Source organism: Mastigoproctus giganteus, chromosome 12, assembly GCF_048544385.1.
Source record: "Mastigoproctus giganteus isolate SK-2022 chromosome 12, ASM4854438v1, whole genome shotgun sequence".
In the NCBI taxonomy this organism is placed as follows: domain Eukaryota; kingdom Metazoa; phylum Arthropoda; class Arachnida; order Uropygi; family Thelyphonidae; genus Mastigoproctus; species Mastigoproctus giganteus.
The window spans coordinates 163,146,218-163,164,933 of record NC_143586.1 but is presented as its reverse complement, the minus strand read 5'-3'; the positions used below and the strand labels follow the sequence as shown (position 1 = coordinate 163,164,933).

General features: G+C 36.0%; 1 protein-coding gene across 1 annotated transcript in view; it reads left to right on the top strand.

The window, feature by feature from the left end:
* Hou (GID complex subunit 8 homolog protein Houki) overlaps positions 1-18,716 on the top strand; it is a 99,640-nt gene that overhangs the window by 63,284 nt on the left and 17,640 nt on the right. The window contains exon 3 of the mRNA XM_090385992.1: positions 1,985-2,181. Coding sequence (XP_090242118.1) covers positions 1,985-2,181 — 197 coding nt within the window. The remainder of the gene's footprint in view (positions 1-1,984; positions 2,182-18,716) is intronic.

Sequence of the window (18,716 nt, the reverse complement as noted above, 5' to 3'; positions counted from 1 at the left end):
ATAAATCCACGACAGCCATAGCCACATCTTCAACACGAGAGGAGTCTACTCGTTTTTGACCTCTACCTGGTTGAACACAAGATGTCCTGTCGCTTCAAATTTCGCAATCATTTTCAGACAGCACAAACAGTCATAGGTCCACGCCTTATGTGCTTCTGACACCGGAATTCTCTGGTAGCCACAGCTGCATTGTTGCTGTTCTGATAGTACAGCTTCACTAATAGCGCCTTTTCCTGTGACATTGTTGGCATTGCTGCTGTAGTGCAGCAAAAATCTACTGTACTGTACGATTTTGAAGAGACTGCTTTGCTCTTATACAGTACAGTAGAGCTGAGCAGTGGCGATGGATGTGGTAATAACTTACAATTATGCAAATAACATAAGTTATTTGCATAATTGTAACTGAGATAGTTACACGCCATACAGTGACAAATTTTTATAACTAATTTTTTTTTCCCAATAAATGGCGAGCGCATTCTTTATTGAACCCATTGTCCAAATTTCTCTTCAGTGTGAGCCTTAGAACTTGCTCCAGAGCCCTCTACATAGGGATACTTTAATTTTAACAACCCTGTATATATATATATAGCAAAAAAAAATAAAAGAAAAAGAGAAGCTTATTTAATTCACTTCTGAATGTCTGCTTATTTATATTCTCATGTGAAAGAATGAGAAATACAAAAGATAGTAATGTAATGGCTGGGAAAACATTAAAAAGACATTACATTTTCTGAAATGCATTTCAGCTAAGTAAGTAAGGTAGCAACCTTACATCCTTCCTAAAATGATGCCTCCAGACCTATACACAATACTCAAGGTGTGGACTGACTGTTGCCTTATACAAAGGGATAATCACCTCCTTATCCCTGCTAGCAAAATTCCTGTATATCATTAACAAGACCCCATGACCTGCTCTGGCAGCCTGTCTGCACTGGTCAGAAACTTCATATCTGACTGCACAATTATCCCCAGGCCTTTTTCATTCTCCTCTACCCTGAGTGTAGTACCATGTAGTTGGTACATTACTTTGGGGTTACTGCTACCCATATGCAGTAGTTTACATTTGTCAATGTTAAACTTCAATTGCCACTTCTCAGCCCATCTGCCTAACTTTTCTAGATCATATTGCAGTAGCATACTGTCATTACTGAAAAGAAAAGAAAGATGCATAAGAAAAGATGTAATAATAGTACTGTTTAAGCAGAATTTAAAAAAAAAAAATGCTCGAAGTTTTTAAGTTTAGTTAAATTTTTAATAAAAAATTAAATAAAAATTTAATTAAATTATTAATTTTTTATTAAAACTCATAGTACATACAAAAGTACTGCAATCCATTAAGAAAATATGAAATATTGACATCGTTTAAGCAGAATTAAAAAAAAAAAAAAAAAAAAAAAACACCAAACCATTTCCCAAAATTTCAAAAAAGTTGGATGCCTGTCAAGTGATCCACCACTACTTTTGCTATATTTTGAGTGCCATTACTGCTGAATTAAGTAAGATAACAGGTATAGAATAAAAATACCACATTGTTTCTAGCTGTAGTAAACTCTTAGAAAGAACACCTGAAATTATTTTATTTTTTACCAGTGAAAACACCACATACTGTGGAATAAATACTGCCTTTTTTATTGTGGAATTATGACTAATTTCCATGCAAAATGGCTCTAATGTACAACAAAAACTCGATATTGAAATAAATAAAATTAGTATGGTTATGCTGGTATTAACTGAATGCAACTTTGGTTTTTTTGCAACTTATTTTTGAAATCAGTGGATGGCATTCCCAGAGTAGATGTTTGTTTAGAGAAACAGAAATGGGTAATTCAATTTGTTACAAATAACATGAAAGCAAATCTTATTCAAATAAAGATTTGAATTGGATTTGCTAATTAATTTTATTTATGTTGACATAAGGATAATTCCAGTCATTATATATAGAGAGAATATAGATATGTCACAATTCATATAATTTTAATTTTAGAAGGATTCAAGGAAGCTGCTGAAAAGTTTAGATTAGAATCTGGTATCCAGCCTGCAGTAGAACTAGATACGCTTGATGAGCGAATAAAAATAAGAGATGCTATTCAAAATGGCAGGATACAGGATGCCATAGCACTAGTAAACCGATTGCATCCAGAATTGTTAGATAATGATAGGTACCTTTTCTTCCACTTACAGGTGAGTGCAGAAATTTTAGTTTTTCATGTTAAATTGTACAGAATTATATTTGAAAAGAAAACATTTAGGTCTAAGGTGTTTTCTTTATTATAATAATTATAATAATAGTTATTATTGTCATTAATTAGACTGACAACAGCACCCTTTTCTCAACTATATTAGAAGATAATCTGTTATTATCCCTTGTCATTAAAGGAATTTTCCAACAATATAATACTGATTTCATATTTAATTCTTAATATTTTAACCCTAATTAAAGCCTTTTCTTCTGTCGATTTATCTTTCATTAACTGTATGTCACTTGTCATTTGATATAATTGCCCATGATAAATTTAGACAAAACTAGATAAGTACTTTGTCAAAAAGTATTTATCCAGTACTTTGTCAAAAAGTATTTATCCAGTACTTTGTGACCAAAAGGACTTTTCAATGTAAATAGAAATATAGTTTTTACTATTTTTCTATTTACATTGTAAAGTCCTCTAATGCATAACACAATTCCCCCTTCCCCCCAAACATGCTAGATAATTATTGTAAATGAAGCAAATTTTATTTCTTGTATTTATTATTAACCTTTACTTTACGTGTCCGGGTAATTCCTAAATATTTTCTTTCTGCATTATATTTCTTTATATTATTCATATGCACAAATATATTTTGATATTCCATTTTTTTCTCTAGAGTAAATAATGTTATAATTCTTCAGTTTCTTAATTTCAAAATGATAACTTCAAACAATAACAACTACTATATGTAGTTATTGTTTGAAGTAGTAGTAGTAATGGTAAATGATGCAAGAAAGCAATCTTATATAGCTAGCAGTAAAAAAAAAAACCTACACATACACAGTTCAAAAAAAAACCCTGCGCAGTTCATCCATCCATACCCTCCAAGAATTTAGTACCTTGATTTAATCTCCCCCCCCCCCAATTTAGTGCCAAAGTCAAAGGTGAACAAATGGTGACAATGAAGCAAGTTTTGACCCTATACATTTTTGAGATTTTCAGAGAACCGAGACAGGTTAATTTGGAAAAAGAAGTATAGTTATACATTTCTGAAAGTTATAAACAAGTTACTAGCTTTAGCATTTGTTTCATTTTAGAATGTGAAATTCTGAAGCTAGGAGATTCATTGAAAAATTGGGTGTTGCGATGGGGCCATAAAGCAAGAATGCCACTGCTTCTAAATTAGTGTTCAAGTGAATACTAATTTAGAAGAGAAGCAGTGGTAGTTCATTTAGCAGTGAGGTTGCTCCTTACAATCTGTTCTGTTATCATAGCCATGTGGACCTAATTCACAGAGCAAGAATGTAAAGCAGCAAGAAAGGCACAAAACTGGGCTTGGGAATATTTTGATGCCACCCTAGCACTAAAAATCTTTAAAGTCTTTAAATGTGCTTGCATCAAAGTGTGATTTATATGCCAGTAGAGGCAAAAAAGCATCTGTGTCTAATTCACATCCTCTATTAATCAGATGACTAGTGCTCAAGTTACCTGGGATAAAATTTGAAAAATTGAAGGGTAACTCAACTTTTTCTCAAAAAAAAAAGTGCTGAACTTTATAACTTACCATTCACTAAAGAGGAATTGACAACCACACTTGCTACAGGACCACACGAAATACACTATAAGGTGATAAATGCCTTCCTTTGTGTACTCTACCTAGAGCATTTGCTTCTTCATTGTAACTTGATCTATTTGGAGTATCAGTTTTCAGATTCTTGGTGTAGGGCATTCGTTCTTTGTTTCTAAGGCCAGGAAAGGGTAATAAAATTCTAACAGTTATTACCCTATTGCTCTGATCAGCTGTTTATGTAAGGTGTTGGAAAAAATGGTCATTGGTATAAATGGTCAGTATAAGGTAGTATAATTTCTAATCCTTATACCACCTTGAAGCACATATCTATCTTAAACAAGACATGGTGTGGCATCCAAAGAACTCAGTTACGTAATTCAATTGGAAACATTGATTTGTAATGCTCTCTTAAAGCATGAACCCTTGCTGTCAGTTTTCTCTGACATGGAAAAAATGTATGACACAACTTTGGAGGTATTATGGTATTTTAAAAGAGTTCTGCTGTCTGGTGTTAAACTTCCTGTTTTTATCTGTAATGTTTTATCAAAATGACTCTTCTGGGTTTGTATTAGATCTAACTTCTGTTGGGTGCTTTGCTAAAAGGAAGGAGTTCCTTGAGGCTCTGTCCTGAGAGTCCCTTTTTGTTTTTTTTTTTTTTCACTTGAAGGAAACTTGACTACTGTCCAACTCAAACAGTACTCTCTGTGGGAAATTTAGCATATTTTTCTATGTATTAAAATTTTATTGTATACTAAAATGATGCCTTAGTGCACTACTCAATACATATTAAAAAAATTACTACAGTTAGAGGCCTAGAATGGCCATAAATGCATCACAGTTATGATTAACGTAAATGGATGGATTGAAATTCTTAAAACAGTATTGTTAAGCAGATTTTCAGCTAAGCAGTTTTCGCACCTGTTTTTCACTCCAATCTGAATTGGAGCAAAATTCAGAGTTATAAGGGCTGCATATTATAGGAAATTGTAATCTCATCCATGTTATGGTAGTTAGCTTTGTAATCATATATATAACCATGATAGCTTTCATATAACCATGATATAACCAATCATATAACCATGATAGCTTTGTAATCATATTTACTGATTAATTCTTGGAAGCCTTGGTGTTCCTGTTTCAATCATAGGTGCTGTGAAAATTAGTGTCGCCATTTGAAGCATAGCCATCTACTGTTGTATGTGAAGTCTGCAGTGCCCTCCTGTTATCCAATTTGTTTTGTCTTTTCCTTAACTTTATTTGTTGCTCCTTTACAACATTTAAATGGCCTCTCTGTGATACCAATATTTTCTTCAGTTTTTCATATTGCACCTTTCAGCCTTTTCACATTATCATTGCTAGATTTTCCCACTTACTCTTCTCATGTAGTATATTACCAATACAGTGTTGACTGGATTTTTTCCATAATGAAAAATAGTTGGCAGCATTCTGCTAAGAAGTTGCAGAAAATTGGTATCTATAAACACAGATCTCTTTCTTTTCATTAGTAGTTCTTTTTGCCTATACTTCACTAATGGGTAGAATAATTAAAATCTGAACTCTAATGAATATTCAGTAATCTCAAAAGAAAAACAAAAAAGAAAGTAGTTTATGGAAGCATTTTGGTAGTCGCTTTCCTAGCCCACTATTGTATTCTTTTGAGAAAATGAAAATTTAAAGAGCATTAGTATATTCTATTCTGATACCCCGAACATTTTCCATGTTAATATGGGGAATTTCAAACTTTTCTGGGTGCTAGGTGAGGGCAATGCTATAAAGGTAAGAGGAGTGTTCTGTATCAAGGTTATTGTAGACAGATTTCAATAAAGCTTTTTATACTGATCCACATGAATAACTCCTGTATCAGTTGGAGTGGTCTGGCATTAGGGACAACTTACTATTGTAGATAAAGGGTTAGTTGAGTGGCAAGAGGGAGAGTTATTATTAATGGTTACTTCTCCTTGCAGACTGATGTTATGAGTAGGGGTCCCTCAGGGTTTGGTGTTGGGCCTTTACTGTTTTTAATATTTATTAATGATATTGTTGTAAGTATGTAAAGTTTAATACAGGTGACCCTGCTTAATGCTGATAATTCGTTCTGGAAAAACAGAGCGCTAAGTGAATCTGCACTAAGCAAGCATCACATTCCCATAAGGTAACATATGTATTTCTGAGTTGCGGTCGGTGCCATAGGATATTTCCTAATCAATAATAAACGGTAGAGAAAAGATGCACAAATGTCGGTCAAAATATTTAATATTCAAATATTTGTACATATAAAATATTCCGCATTACATACGTATATAATTATGTGGTAACTACTTACATATCAAAATTAAACTTAAAATTCCAATTAAAATCATGAATTTAATTGATCTAAATTGATTTTAATTGATTTAATTTAATTGATGAATTTAATCATGAAAAATGTGTTGATTTTGGATTGTACTTTGGCCCTCCTCCTGGTAAACTAAAGGGGGTTTTAATTTTAAATCCCCCCTGCAGCATTACCACCCAACAATAAAGCTTTGAAACCTGGCATGTTTTTTTTCTTTTTTCAATATAAACTTCTTTTAGGCATTCGTTTCCAAAAAAGTCCTGCTTCATCTATGTTAAAAACTTGTCATAATACCCCTCTTCAATAATTTTAACAAGTTCTTTTTTGAAAGTTTCGGCTCCTTGATCTGCACTTGCGGCTTCTTCCTGGATTTTAAGTCTATTCAACCAGCCCTCACTAGTTTAAAATGGTTCCACTTTTTTTTTTTAGGTGAGTTTTCTTCAGATCATTATATAGGTTAATCTCTCTCTCTCTCTCTCTCTCTCTCTCTCTTTTTATAATATTTAACTTAACTGAATTCTGCATTGGATATTATCTTCAATAAAATTAGTTAAAGTCTTTCCATTTCAATTCTAATAGCCGGCCTAGCCCTAGTTGCTTAAAGTGGAACAGCTGTCTTTCCCACTGCTAAAATGAATTCTTTATTTTTTTATAATTGTTCTTACAGTTAAACTTGCCAGTCCTAAATTATGGCACACATCCTCTTGTTGTTGATCGGTATCAATTCGCTTCCAAACGTCTAATTTAATTTTCAAATTCAGTCTTTTTCTTGCATTTATAGTCTTCGTACTGGGTCCAGACGTTGTTGCTTTTTCATTCTTATCTGCCATTATTAACTCTTTGAAAATGTAACTGCGTTGGTTGCATTAATTATGATACAATGTTCGAGTAAACTGTCTGTTACGTACGATGCCTAATACCGTACTGAGTGATAAATAGACTTCGGATAAATGCATATAACGCAAATATTACAAGCAATATACTTGATCATTTTTTAAAATGTTGATCTCGGGACTATGTAACAAGTCACTGTACTGCAATTAAATTAGCGTGCGAGAAAATTTTCACTGAGCGTGGGAAAATTTCTCAAGTCGGCGTGGGAAACATTTTAATGGTGTTTTGCTATTCATTTTAAAGGTATTGACTCCATCAAATGAAATGATTTCGTTAAATATGCCAAAAATGCAATCTGTAAAAGAGCATTATAGTGATTTGTGACAGCGTTATAGTCAGATACTGGTTATAATATAAGAACAGCGTTATAGTGAATCAGCGTAAAGCGAACCGCATTATAACCAGGGCGTGCTGTATCTAAGTTTGCCGATGAATGGCACTCTATCATCAGCAAACAGTAAAAAAGGCAATTCAGAGTATTCAGTATCCTTAGTTGCCATATTTATCTAGGTAACAAGGCCTAGAAAGTTAGGCAGATGGGCTGAAAAATGGCAGTTGAGATTTAACATTGATAAGCATTTGGGTAGCAATCTGAGAATGGCATACTATTTGGGTAATACTACACATGAGGTAACAGAGAATAGAAAAAAAGGCCTAGGGGCAATTGTAAAATCTGATGTGAGATTCTCTGATCAGTGCAGACAAGCCTCTAGGACAGCTTGTGAGGTTCTGCCATATACAGGAGTTTTGCCAGCAGTGACAGAGAGGTGATTTATCATAGCATTTCCCAGAGTGTGGTGTGCAACCTGAGAGCAGGTTTTTTTTTTGGGGGGGGGGAACCTGGTCCTTAGAAAATACACAAATAATTTCATGATTATTTTGTCACATATTTCCTAGCCCACTTCTTGTGCAGGACTAATCTGATCATTCATTTCAACCACCCTTCAGGTTAAATGTCAGTATTATCTTGACATCAACTGTACTAACAAGTTGAAATAGTGCATGTTACTATTTGTTGGCACTACAAAGCAATTCAGTGTCTTATAACTCTGATATTGCCTACCAGGGGCATTCCATCTCTCCACTCTAAACTTTCCAGGATGAACAGATTTAGTGCTTTATTCATCAATATCTCCATCAAGCTAGCAATTTCCTACAGTCTTAATCCTGATTCAGGATTCATGAAGACAAGGTGTACAGAAATTGTATTTTAGATTCACTCATATAAAACTTTTAACTTTTATAGACTTACACTGGTGTTCAAAGAAACTGCATCACCCCTTAAAATTGTAATTGTCATCCAAATAACGTAAGTATATGGCAATATTTCTTACAGATTGCATCAGATAAGATTGACATGCATGTGTGATGATGTAATATTGCATCAGCTGTTACTTTCAGCTATATAAGCACTCTGCAAGAGTTGCAGTTATTTTATTCCTTGCTTTTGTCAGGATGGCGAGTTACGTGCAGTTGATGCCATAAAAAAAAGAGTGCTATTGTTGCTTTACGTGAGGAAGGATGTTCTTCCCATCATATTGCTTATAGAGTGTCTTGTAATCAGTCGACAGTGAGTAGATTTCTTTCCAAACTCAAGAATACTGGTTCTGCTGATAGGAAAAAAAAGAACCGGATGCAAACGAGTCTCTATGCCAAAACAGTACCGTATTTTGAAGTACTTATGTCTTAAAAACTGTAAAGCTTCTTTGTCTGAGCTGAAAAGAGAATAGGAAGAACATACAGGAGTGGTAGCAAGTGCAGTAGCAGTCAGAAGGTGCCTCTTCAAAAATGGACTTGTAGCCTGTTGTCCTAAGAAGAAGTCCCTCCTCACACAAAAAATGAAAAAGGCATGGTTAATTTGGTGTAAGGAGCATGTCAAATGTACCCCCAAGAAGTGAAAGTAAGTTATTTTCTTGGATGAGAAAAAATTCAACCTGCGTGGCTATATATTGTCTCCAATATTTTGTCTCCAGTATACCTGGCTATATTGGAGACAAAAGATTCGCCGTAGACGTGGTAAGAATACCATTCAGACTGTATGGTGTATACAGTGAAATTCCCTACCAGCCAAATGATATGGGGGTGCATTTTGTATCGTGGAGTAGGTCACCTGCAGTTTATAAAATGTTTCCTAAATGCCAATGGATACCTGGCTATATTGGAAGGCAAATTGATGGCAACCATTAGAGACCATTTCAACCTGCCAAGTAACTGCATTCTTTCAGGATGATTCTGCTCCTCGTCATTGGGTGAAAAGTGTAAGTAGGCACTTCTGTAGTTATTTTAGCTTCATTTCTGTATTAGAGGTTTGACATTAATGTGTTTACATTTGTTACAGGTGAAAAAAATGGTTGGAAGAATGGTCCATTACAACTGTTAGCTGGCCAGGAAACAGCCCAGACCTGAATCCTATAGAGAATTGTTGGCATCGTGTGGAATCTGCAGTTGCCAGAAAGAAACCAAAGATCCTTCGTGAACTTTTGGACCCACGAACTATCAATTGATTATCTTCAGAAATTGATCTTGTCAATGCCTCGATGGTGTGCTGCTGTCATTAGGGCCAGAGGCGGTTTAACTAAATATTAGTTTGCATCTGGTGAACTTTTCATTTTATTTTCCATTTAAAATGATAAACTGAAGCAAATTGAGGGCTTCTGATAACATTTAAGCCATAATTGTTGTGTTTACCAAAATTGTTGTATAAAGGTTGCAAATCTAATTTTGGAATATTTTGAGAGCACCTGTCAAATATTACTTAGCTTTGCCTTAACTATTAATAAATATCTTTTGTTTATATTTCTATTTGTGATGCTAGTCATTAATGTAACATGTCATCGCAAAAAATGGTTAGAAATGTGAAATTCCTAGGTGATGCACTTCCTTTGAACACCAGTGTATCTCCAGTTTCATTGAGCTCGTTACAGTGTTATTTTATTTTACCTTTGTTAAAGCCACCTTTATCTATTTTATATGGTATTATTATCACTTAATTTGTGTAACCCCCCCCCTCTAGCTTGGCTGTACTGGAATATTGTCCTTGCTTTATTGGAAGGCACAATTTGAAGAAATGATTTTATCTATATCCTATAATTATTACACATCATTCGTGAATGTGGCAAGTTGAAGTACTAGTGTTTAACTGGTTTCTTGTAAATTTTTTAAGCTAAGAAACAACTATAGAAATAGGTTGAATGTCAAAACTAGACTTATGGATAAAATTTTGTTTCTTCTTGTTCCTCATATAAGATTGCTGTGTGATGTTAAACAACGTATTTTACTTTAGTTTTCTTTTTTGTTATTTAAAGATCATAAAATGAATACATAATATGTCACTTATTGTGACTTATAACAATAAGTCATAAGTGACTTGTTGTTTTTTATGTTTTTATATTTTTGGCCTACAAAAAAAAGTACTGAAAAAAAATGTCCATAGCTATATTAAATTTGGGAAATGCTGCTATAAGGTATTGCTTTGGCTGCATCATGAATTAAGGTTTGAAAGCCTCAGTTTAGAAAGGATGTAGACCTGTTATAAGAGGTGCAGCAAAGAAAGACTTGTGCTCTGTAAATTACAGCATCGGGAAACTAGAAGTGTGGGAGGAGGCCTGATCAGAGTATTTATGGCTAATAATAAATAGTTAAATAAAACTATTTAACAGCGTAAACTAAATGCTGGTGGCATCCTTACTTTTTCTTGGACGTGCTCATACACGAGGGATGTTTCTGTTATCCAAGAAAAAAATTAAATTTAAAAATTTTAATTTAAGTTTAAATGACAATTAGAAATTAAATTAGAAAGGGACGGTTGAATGATAGATATGTGTAAATTTACTTTCAGTCAGAAAGTAAGTGATTGCTGGAATAACTTTCATCAGCTTGGTGTTATAGAATAAGTACATCATAGTGTGAATAAATTAATCCATCAGTAGTACTCCCTTCCCCCTTTTTGTAACACAAGTCTATCCTGCCCGACTCCAGAATTTAATTTCAGTGCAGTGTAACCTCAGTTACGCTGCACTGTTGGGGAGGGGGGAACAGTCACTCTAACACCTGTTTTATGAGTGAAATGTATTACAGTTGAAAATAAAATTTAATGAGGTTTTTACAATTTTTTATATAAACAAATTTCATTTTTGCTTTTAGTTATACTGCTGTTTTGCCATCAGCTGATGAAATCAAACAAATATTTTAAATAAATGGAAAATATACTGTTACTGCTTTTCTTTTATTTTCTTTTTTAATAATGTTGTACTTAAAAAAAAAAAAAAATTAAACTCCATATACTTAAAAGAATAAAATTTCAAAATTGTCAATTTCTTATAAAAGTCCTCTGCTTCCAAATGAGATATGTTTACAGGGAAAACCAATTTACAGTGTAGTGCATAAATGGGAAATAAGGAACAACTCATCTACATAATCAAATGGCTTCCTTAACAAAGTGATAACCTCGTTATACAGTGGGAGACCATGTCTTTCCTTCAGGTTACCACGGTGGAAGATCGATCAGGCTGACTGGACTGCCTTCCAACATCAGGCAAATTTTGATCTTAGCACAGTCAGTCAAGAGCCTATCAATGATGCAGTTAAGTACATCACAGAAAATATTGTCCAAGCAGCTGCGAATGCTGTTCCAAAAACATCTGCCCGGTTTCCACCATTTCCCAAACCTTGGTGGAATTCACAATGCACAGCAGCAAAAAAGGATCAAAACAAAGTGTGGGGGATATTCCGCTGATATCCTACCATGACCAACCTTATAGCCTTTAAACGTGCACGAGCCAAAGCATGATATATCCGTCGTCAGAGTCAAAAGGAATCATGGATCCGTTTTACCTCGTCTATTAACCAGGCTACCAATTCTAAGGTAGTCTGGGATAAAATCCGGAAAATGAAGGGAAAATATACATCCCACCCTTCTTCAATCCTAGATTATAATGGATGCGCTATTGCAGATCCAACTGCAATAGCCAATTCTCTTGGGGAAACATTCTCTAACATCTCTGCAACATCCTCGTATTCCCCAGAGTTCCTGGTCCTGAAACAGAAACTGGAAAAACAAGCACTTAATTTTATGTCCAAGGGCCTCTATCCCTACAATGGGGCATTCACTATAGAGGAACTGAAAAGAGCCCTCACTCTTTCCAAAGCAAGTGCTGTTGGACCAGATGGCATCCATTATGAAATGATTAAACATCTTTCACCAGAATCTATGGATTGTCTGTTCCTTCTGTATAACAGAATCTTTACTGAAGGGCAGTTTCCGGACTCCTGGCGAAAGGCAATCATTCTTGCCTTTTCTAAGCCAGGAAAGGATCCAGAAGTCACCACCAATTATCGTCCTATTGCTCTGACTAGCTGTCTGTGCAAAATCCTGGAGAGAATGGTTAATTCTCGTTTAATATGGTATTTAGAATCAAATGACCTTCTCTCCAGCATCCAGTGTGGCTTCCGAAGGAACCGGTCCACTTTGGACCATCTTATTAGATTGGAAGCATCCATCCGGGATGCTTTCCTAAAACGCGAACACTTGGTATCGGTGTTCTTTGACATGGAGAAAGCGTATGACACAACTTGGAGATTTGGCATTTTAAAAGATTTACATAGCCTAGGCCTAAGAGGGCATCTCCCCTTTTTTATTCAAAACTTTTTAGCCAATCGATCATTCCAAGTTCGTGTGGGATCCTCACTCTCTCGCTCTTTTAGTCAAGAGGAGGGAGTACCACAAGGATCAGTATTAAGTGTCACGCTTTTTGCCATCAAAATAAATTCCATCACAGAACAACTTCCTCCAACTGTAAACAGTGCCCTCTATGTTGATGACTTTAGCATTTTTTGCCAGTCGTGCAACATGAGGGTTATTGAATGACAACTGCAGAAAACCATTGATAGTCTGAATTCCTGGGCACTTGCTAATGGCTTCAGGTTCTCGCCGGAGAAGACCGTTTCGTACACTTTTGTCGCAAGCGTAATCTTCATCCTGAACCTGAATTAAGGCTCGGACAAAATGCCATTCCAGTAGCAGCGAACATAAAATTCTTGGGACTCGTATTCGATAAAAAACTGAACTTTTTGGATCATATCCGTCAACTCCGCACAAAGTGCACACGTGGGCTTAATATTCTCCGCTCGCTCTCCTCTACATCTTGGGGAGCAGACAGATGTATCCTTCTTCGGCTTTACCGTGCACTTGTGCGATCCAAACTAGACTATGGGTCCCAGGTATATTCCTCAGCCGGAGACAGTGTCCTGCGATGGCTGGACCCCATCCATCATCAGGCCCTACGTATTGCTACTGGAGCATATCGCACATCTCCTGTCCAGAGCTTATACGTCGAAGCAAACGAACCACCGTTATCGCTTCAACGTAAGCAGTTGTCTTTAAAGTACGCTTTAAAACTGAAATCCTTGCCAGACCATCCTACGTGGCCATTCGTCTTTGAGCCACGATGGGAAAATTTATACAATACCCGTAAGACTGCCAATCGTCCTTTTGATATTCGTCTCCAAGAGCTACTCAAAGAACTCAATATCAAGGTAGACAAGGTTGCCCAAACACCAAAGCAACCCTTTCCACCCTGGCATGCTCACATTCCGGCATGTGACTTGTCTCTTAGAAATTGGGGAAAGTCGGACACTCCATCATCTGTCTACCTGCAGCTTCATTCAGCACACCGAACTGAATATTCTGACTTCGCGCCAGTCTACACAGAGGGTTCTAAGTCGGAATCATATGTGGGATCTGCTGCTCTCTTTACAGACACCACTACGTCGGAGCAGATTCCCTCTGAATACAGCATATTTACTGAGCTGCACGCTATAGAGTTAGCCTTGGATCACATTAGTGAATGCCAATACCAACGGTTCATTTTATATTCCGACTCGCTCAGCATGTTACAGGCTTTAATATCTGTAAGAAATAATCCTCATCCAGTTCTGTCTAGTATCCACCAGAAGATTCACTTCCTCCTTGGACGTGAATATGATATCCGCTTCTGCTGGATTCCCAGCCACATTGGGATTAGGGGAAATGATTTGGCTGACACCGCAGCCAAATCAGCATTCCCCAATAATAATCGCTGCCTGTCAGTCCCCTATACAGACTACAGGCAAACAATACAGCAGAAGATACATTCCCAATGGCAGGATTTGTGGAATAGACAGACTGGGAATAAACTATATTGTATAAAGCCTGTAATTGAACCGTGGCAGTCTAGTCTACGCAGGAATCGTAAGGAGGAAGTTGTTCTTGCCCGGACCTGCATAGGACATAGTCATTTGACTCATTCGTTTTTGCTGAGGGCTGATGACCCTCCTATGTGTGTGTCCTGTGGCACAACTTTAACTAGCAGACACCTTTTAATTGACTGTACAGATTTTAGCAATATCCGTTTTACCGCTTTTAGCCATCTGACTGAGCCGTATACACTCAGTCAGATTTTATCTGACAATGACAATGTGTCTGCTGTTTTTAGCTATTTTAAATCAATAAAAGTTTTTAATTGTATTTAATTTATGCTATTGTTACATTATTATATATCTGGACATGGTGGCCTTACTAATTAGGTCACCGAGAATTTAAACTTTTTAAATATTACATAGTCTTGGCGCATTATAGCCTTAGCTGCTAATGCGCCAAAAAAATCCAAACAAACAAACAAACAAGCTTCCTTAACTGAGTGGTCATATATGAGGATACAACCCCATCCAATACCTCTTGAATTATGCAATTAAGGTATTCTTGGAAAAAAGCATCACAAGCAAATTTAAACTTAAATTTGCTTGTGTTCCACTCTTCATCAAACTGGGATTTCTTTTCTCTAAGGATGTGCTATTTTGGATTATAAACAATACAAATGAATTTTAGTACTGCAGTATAATTATGGAGAACACTAACTGAGATCAGTAGGAACAATTTATAAAAATTTACAGACACTTCATCAATTTATGCACACTTTGTTGTGCCTTTGGCAGTTTTTGCCATTCAAATTGTGGTTTCATCCTTGAAAAAATGCCACATGCCACGGTAAAAATTTTTAACTGAATATGTTGTAACTGACAAATTAGGGTAGATGGTTCCCCTAAATGTTTAATTTTTCAAGTAAAAAATACATCAACGACACATTGATTCTACACATCCCAAATGCAATTAACATTTCACTGATGTATTTTTTATTGCTTCTCCAAGTTGAAGCAAAAATGGGAGAAACTAAACAGCCACAGTAATTACCTTTGGATAAACTGTTTATAAAATGTAATCATCTAATTAGTGCATATACCACAGGACAGAATGCAATAGCCCAAGCTGTCCACACTTTGGAATCTATTGCTGGTTCTGCTGTGTGAGATGTACAGTTTACTTCTGCTGGTGTATATTATAAAATTTGTGTTTTGCCACAAACAGCATTTTTTTATATCTTACCAGAGCCCCTTGTAATAAAGCTTGCTGTTATTACATTATCTCTTTTAATAAAGCTGTAAAGCTTGCCTATTCCATTGAGCCGAGTTTCTGTTCCTGCCACTTGGAGTCAGATGTCTACTTACCTAACAAACCATTCTCTAAACACTTTAGAAACAAATTATTAAAAGAGACAAAATAAAGTTTATCACAAAACAAGACAGATAAATAAATGTCCTTCATTCAAAGGGCAAATATGCCTCTCTCAGTGCATAAGTCAAACATAATTATCACATTCTAGCATAATATGCAGGGAGAATTCGGGAGCTCCATACATACTTTTTTTTTTTTTTTTTTTTTTTTTTTTTTGTAGTTGTTGGCGCATCGGCTTCTGTGGCCATAATGCACCTCCCAAGGTTTTTGCAGTACTTTGATCCAAGCCCGAGGCGGGATTCGAACCTGCGACCTTTGGGTTGCCAGGCAGGCACTTTACCCACCCGGCTAGCCCGGTCGGCTCCATACATACATGCACACACCACTGTCCAGCAAACTAAGCTCAGTCTCTGGGCAAGCTTTGTAATAATAAATGTAGTATGAAGACCAAATTATAACCAAGTATACCAGTTCTTGTGGATCAAACTCTAGGTCTAATGACTTTTATCAGATCCATCCCAGTGTTATTGCCAAATATTTTTTGAGTTTTTCAGTTATTTAACTTTTTCATTTTTTACATTATTCATAGTATACAGTCTAGTATCATCAGGGAAGGACTTGATATTTCCCCAATATTTCTGTTACAATATTCCTTTTTATACAATACGAATAATGCTGATCTAATAACAGGGAGATCTATAAGATGTCTCCCTGAAATCACTTGCATAGCTTCAGTAGAAACTGTGTGACAAGCCTGATTTGTATCCAGAAGAGGAATCTTTGAGTAACTAACAAATGCTTCTTAATAATAGGATGTCATACTGTATGAAACCATGCACTGGAGATGCATAGTTGAGTATAGGGAAAATGGAGAGTACTATACATTAGAGCGTCAATAATCTGAACTAATTGGGACTGGAGGTAGTTCATTCTTTCAATTTGTTTGGATTTTTGAACTTATCAAAAACACTGTTCTGGAGACTTAAAAAGAAAAAAAAAAAAAAAAAGGTTAATGTTTACAAGTGATGATTTCCCTTCCGATTGATCGTTGTGAGTAGCAGTAATTGACATGCCTAACCTGCTATCTTAGGGTGTTTATCCCATTGATCGTTGTGAGTAGCAGTAATTGACATGCCTAACCTGCTATCTTAGGGTGTTTATCCCATTGATCGTTGTGAGTAGCAGTAATTGACATGCCTAACCTGCTATCTTAGGGTGTTTATCCCATTGACTAAGACTAACCATAGTGAACTAGGCATATGAATCACTGCTATTTGAAATGATCAGTGGGAAGGGGTACCCGCTTATAAATTTTAACCAGAAAAGTTTGGTAAGTTTAGAAATAAAAGTACTGGTTTTAAAATCTGAGGAACCTCCTAATTTTTTGTTAAAATCCAGCACCTTTTCACACAACAAAGGTCCAGATATGAATTCTCCACAACTTCGTGTCTGTGAACCATAAATAAACAGCATATTCGAGGGATGGGTCATTAGCTGTTCTTGTAGTTTTTTTTTTTTTTTACACCATCTGAATCAAGTTTCGATAAGAACTTTAAAATTTTTTCCTTGTTGTTTTTAATGCCTGTTATGGTTGACTTTCCAACCTTGTAAAATTTTGCTAACGAAGATCCTTTGAAAGTCTGTTTATAATCTCAATCTTCGATTAAATTATTAAAAATTTCTGCTTCCTTTTAAAAGATGAAGAAACTACTTTGCGGTAAAATAAAACTCTGTTCAGAATCTTTTTACTCAGCGTCTCACTTGTACATCTCGTGTTAGTTGTAATTTCTGCATGCCACATTTTTTGTTTTCGATTGAAGCTTATCTTTTTTTACTGTTTTGATTTTACAATCCCCAAAAAATGTCATTTCATTGAACAGAAATATCAGATTACAAGGTGTGCTGAATAACAGATTACATGGTGTGCTGAATAATAGATTACAAAGTGTTATGTTTATTTAGTACTCATGTCTAAGAATATATAAATTCATACACCGACCATTGAATAAAATTTAAAATTTAATATTACTACAATCTTTACACAAAAATATTTACAATAAACTATTACGGAATGCTAAAAACTGTAATAAAAGATCATTTACAATAAAATTTGCTAAAATATAAAACATTAAAAGCGCTAAAAATCTGAAGCTTTCGGGAGCGTCAGCTCCCTTCTTCAACAGTGATATGACTTCCTGCAACATCTCCTTAAGTAGCAGGCTCACGGTACCTCCACATGTGGTATTTCTCCACGTGGTTCAATCGGCACATGGTCAGAACTGGAAGCGGAAATGTCTCGGGAACGTGGCAAAGAAAATCGTTCATCCCACCTTAATATAATTGTTTCAAAGATAGGATTAATACGTATACCTCTATCTCTATTCATTGTATTCCTACTGGATGAACTAATCCGTAAACCCTCGAGCCATTTACGCTCCCAGTATCCATGTGCACGATCCAAAATAATAGCGTCCTCCGAGGAGATTTGATGCTGCTTCTCCCAAAAATGTTCGGCCACAGCAGACTTTTTTAAATGTTCCCCCAGACGATCCCTGAGCCGTCGTTTTGTTTCCCCCACATAACACTCCCCACAATCCGGGCATTCTATTCTATAAACCACTCCACTACTAAGATCTTTTGGTACGCGGTCTTTGACCTGAGACACAGCTGTGCACAGCCTCCGCCCAGGAAGCTGTACACAGCGTGTCCCATAACCCCGTAAAATTCTTGCTAGATGTTCAGTAAGGCCCGGATAGTAGGGGATGTATGCGGTGGCTACCGGAACGAATGACTCCCTACGTTCGGACACTCCTCTACTATATCTATCCAGGATCCTCTGGGAGTATCCGCACTTTCTAAGTTCTGCCGTGACACGATTAATTTCTTTTTCTTTATCCTCAGAAGTGGTACAGTGTGATCTTACTCTGTCAAATAAAGCTTTTGCAACACTATTCTTATATTGTCCAGCTTGTGCTGAATTGAAATGGGTGTATTGACCTCTACACATGGGTTTTTTAAAAACTGACGTCTTAAGTCTAAAACCCACCCTGGAGATCAATACATCCAAAAATGACAGGGTACCACCCGTTTCCACCTCTGAGGTAAATTGTATAAATTGGGAGAAGCTATTAAGCCAGCAAACGGCATCATCCTCCCTCCCCTTCTGGACCAGGGCAAAGGTAT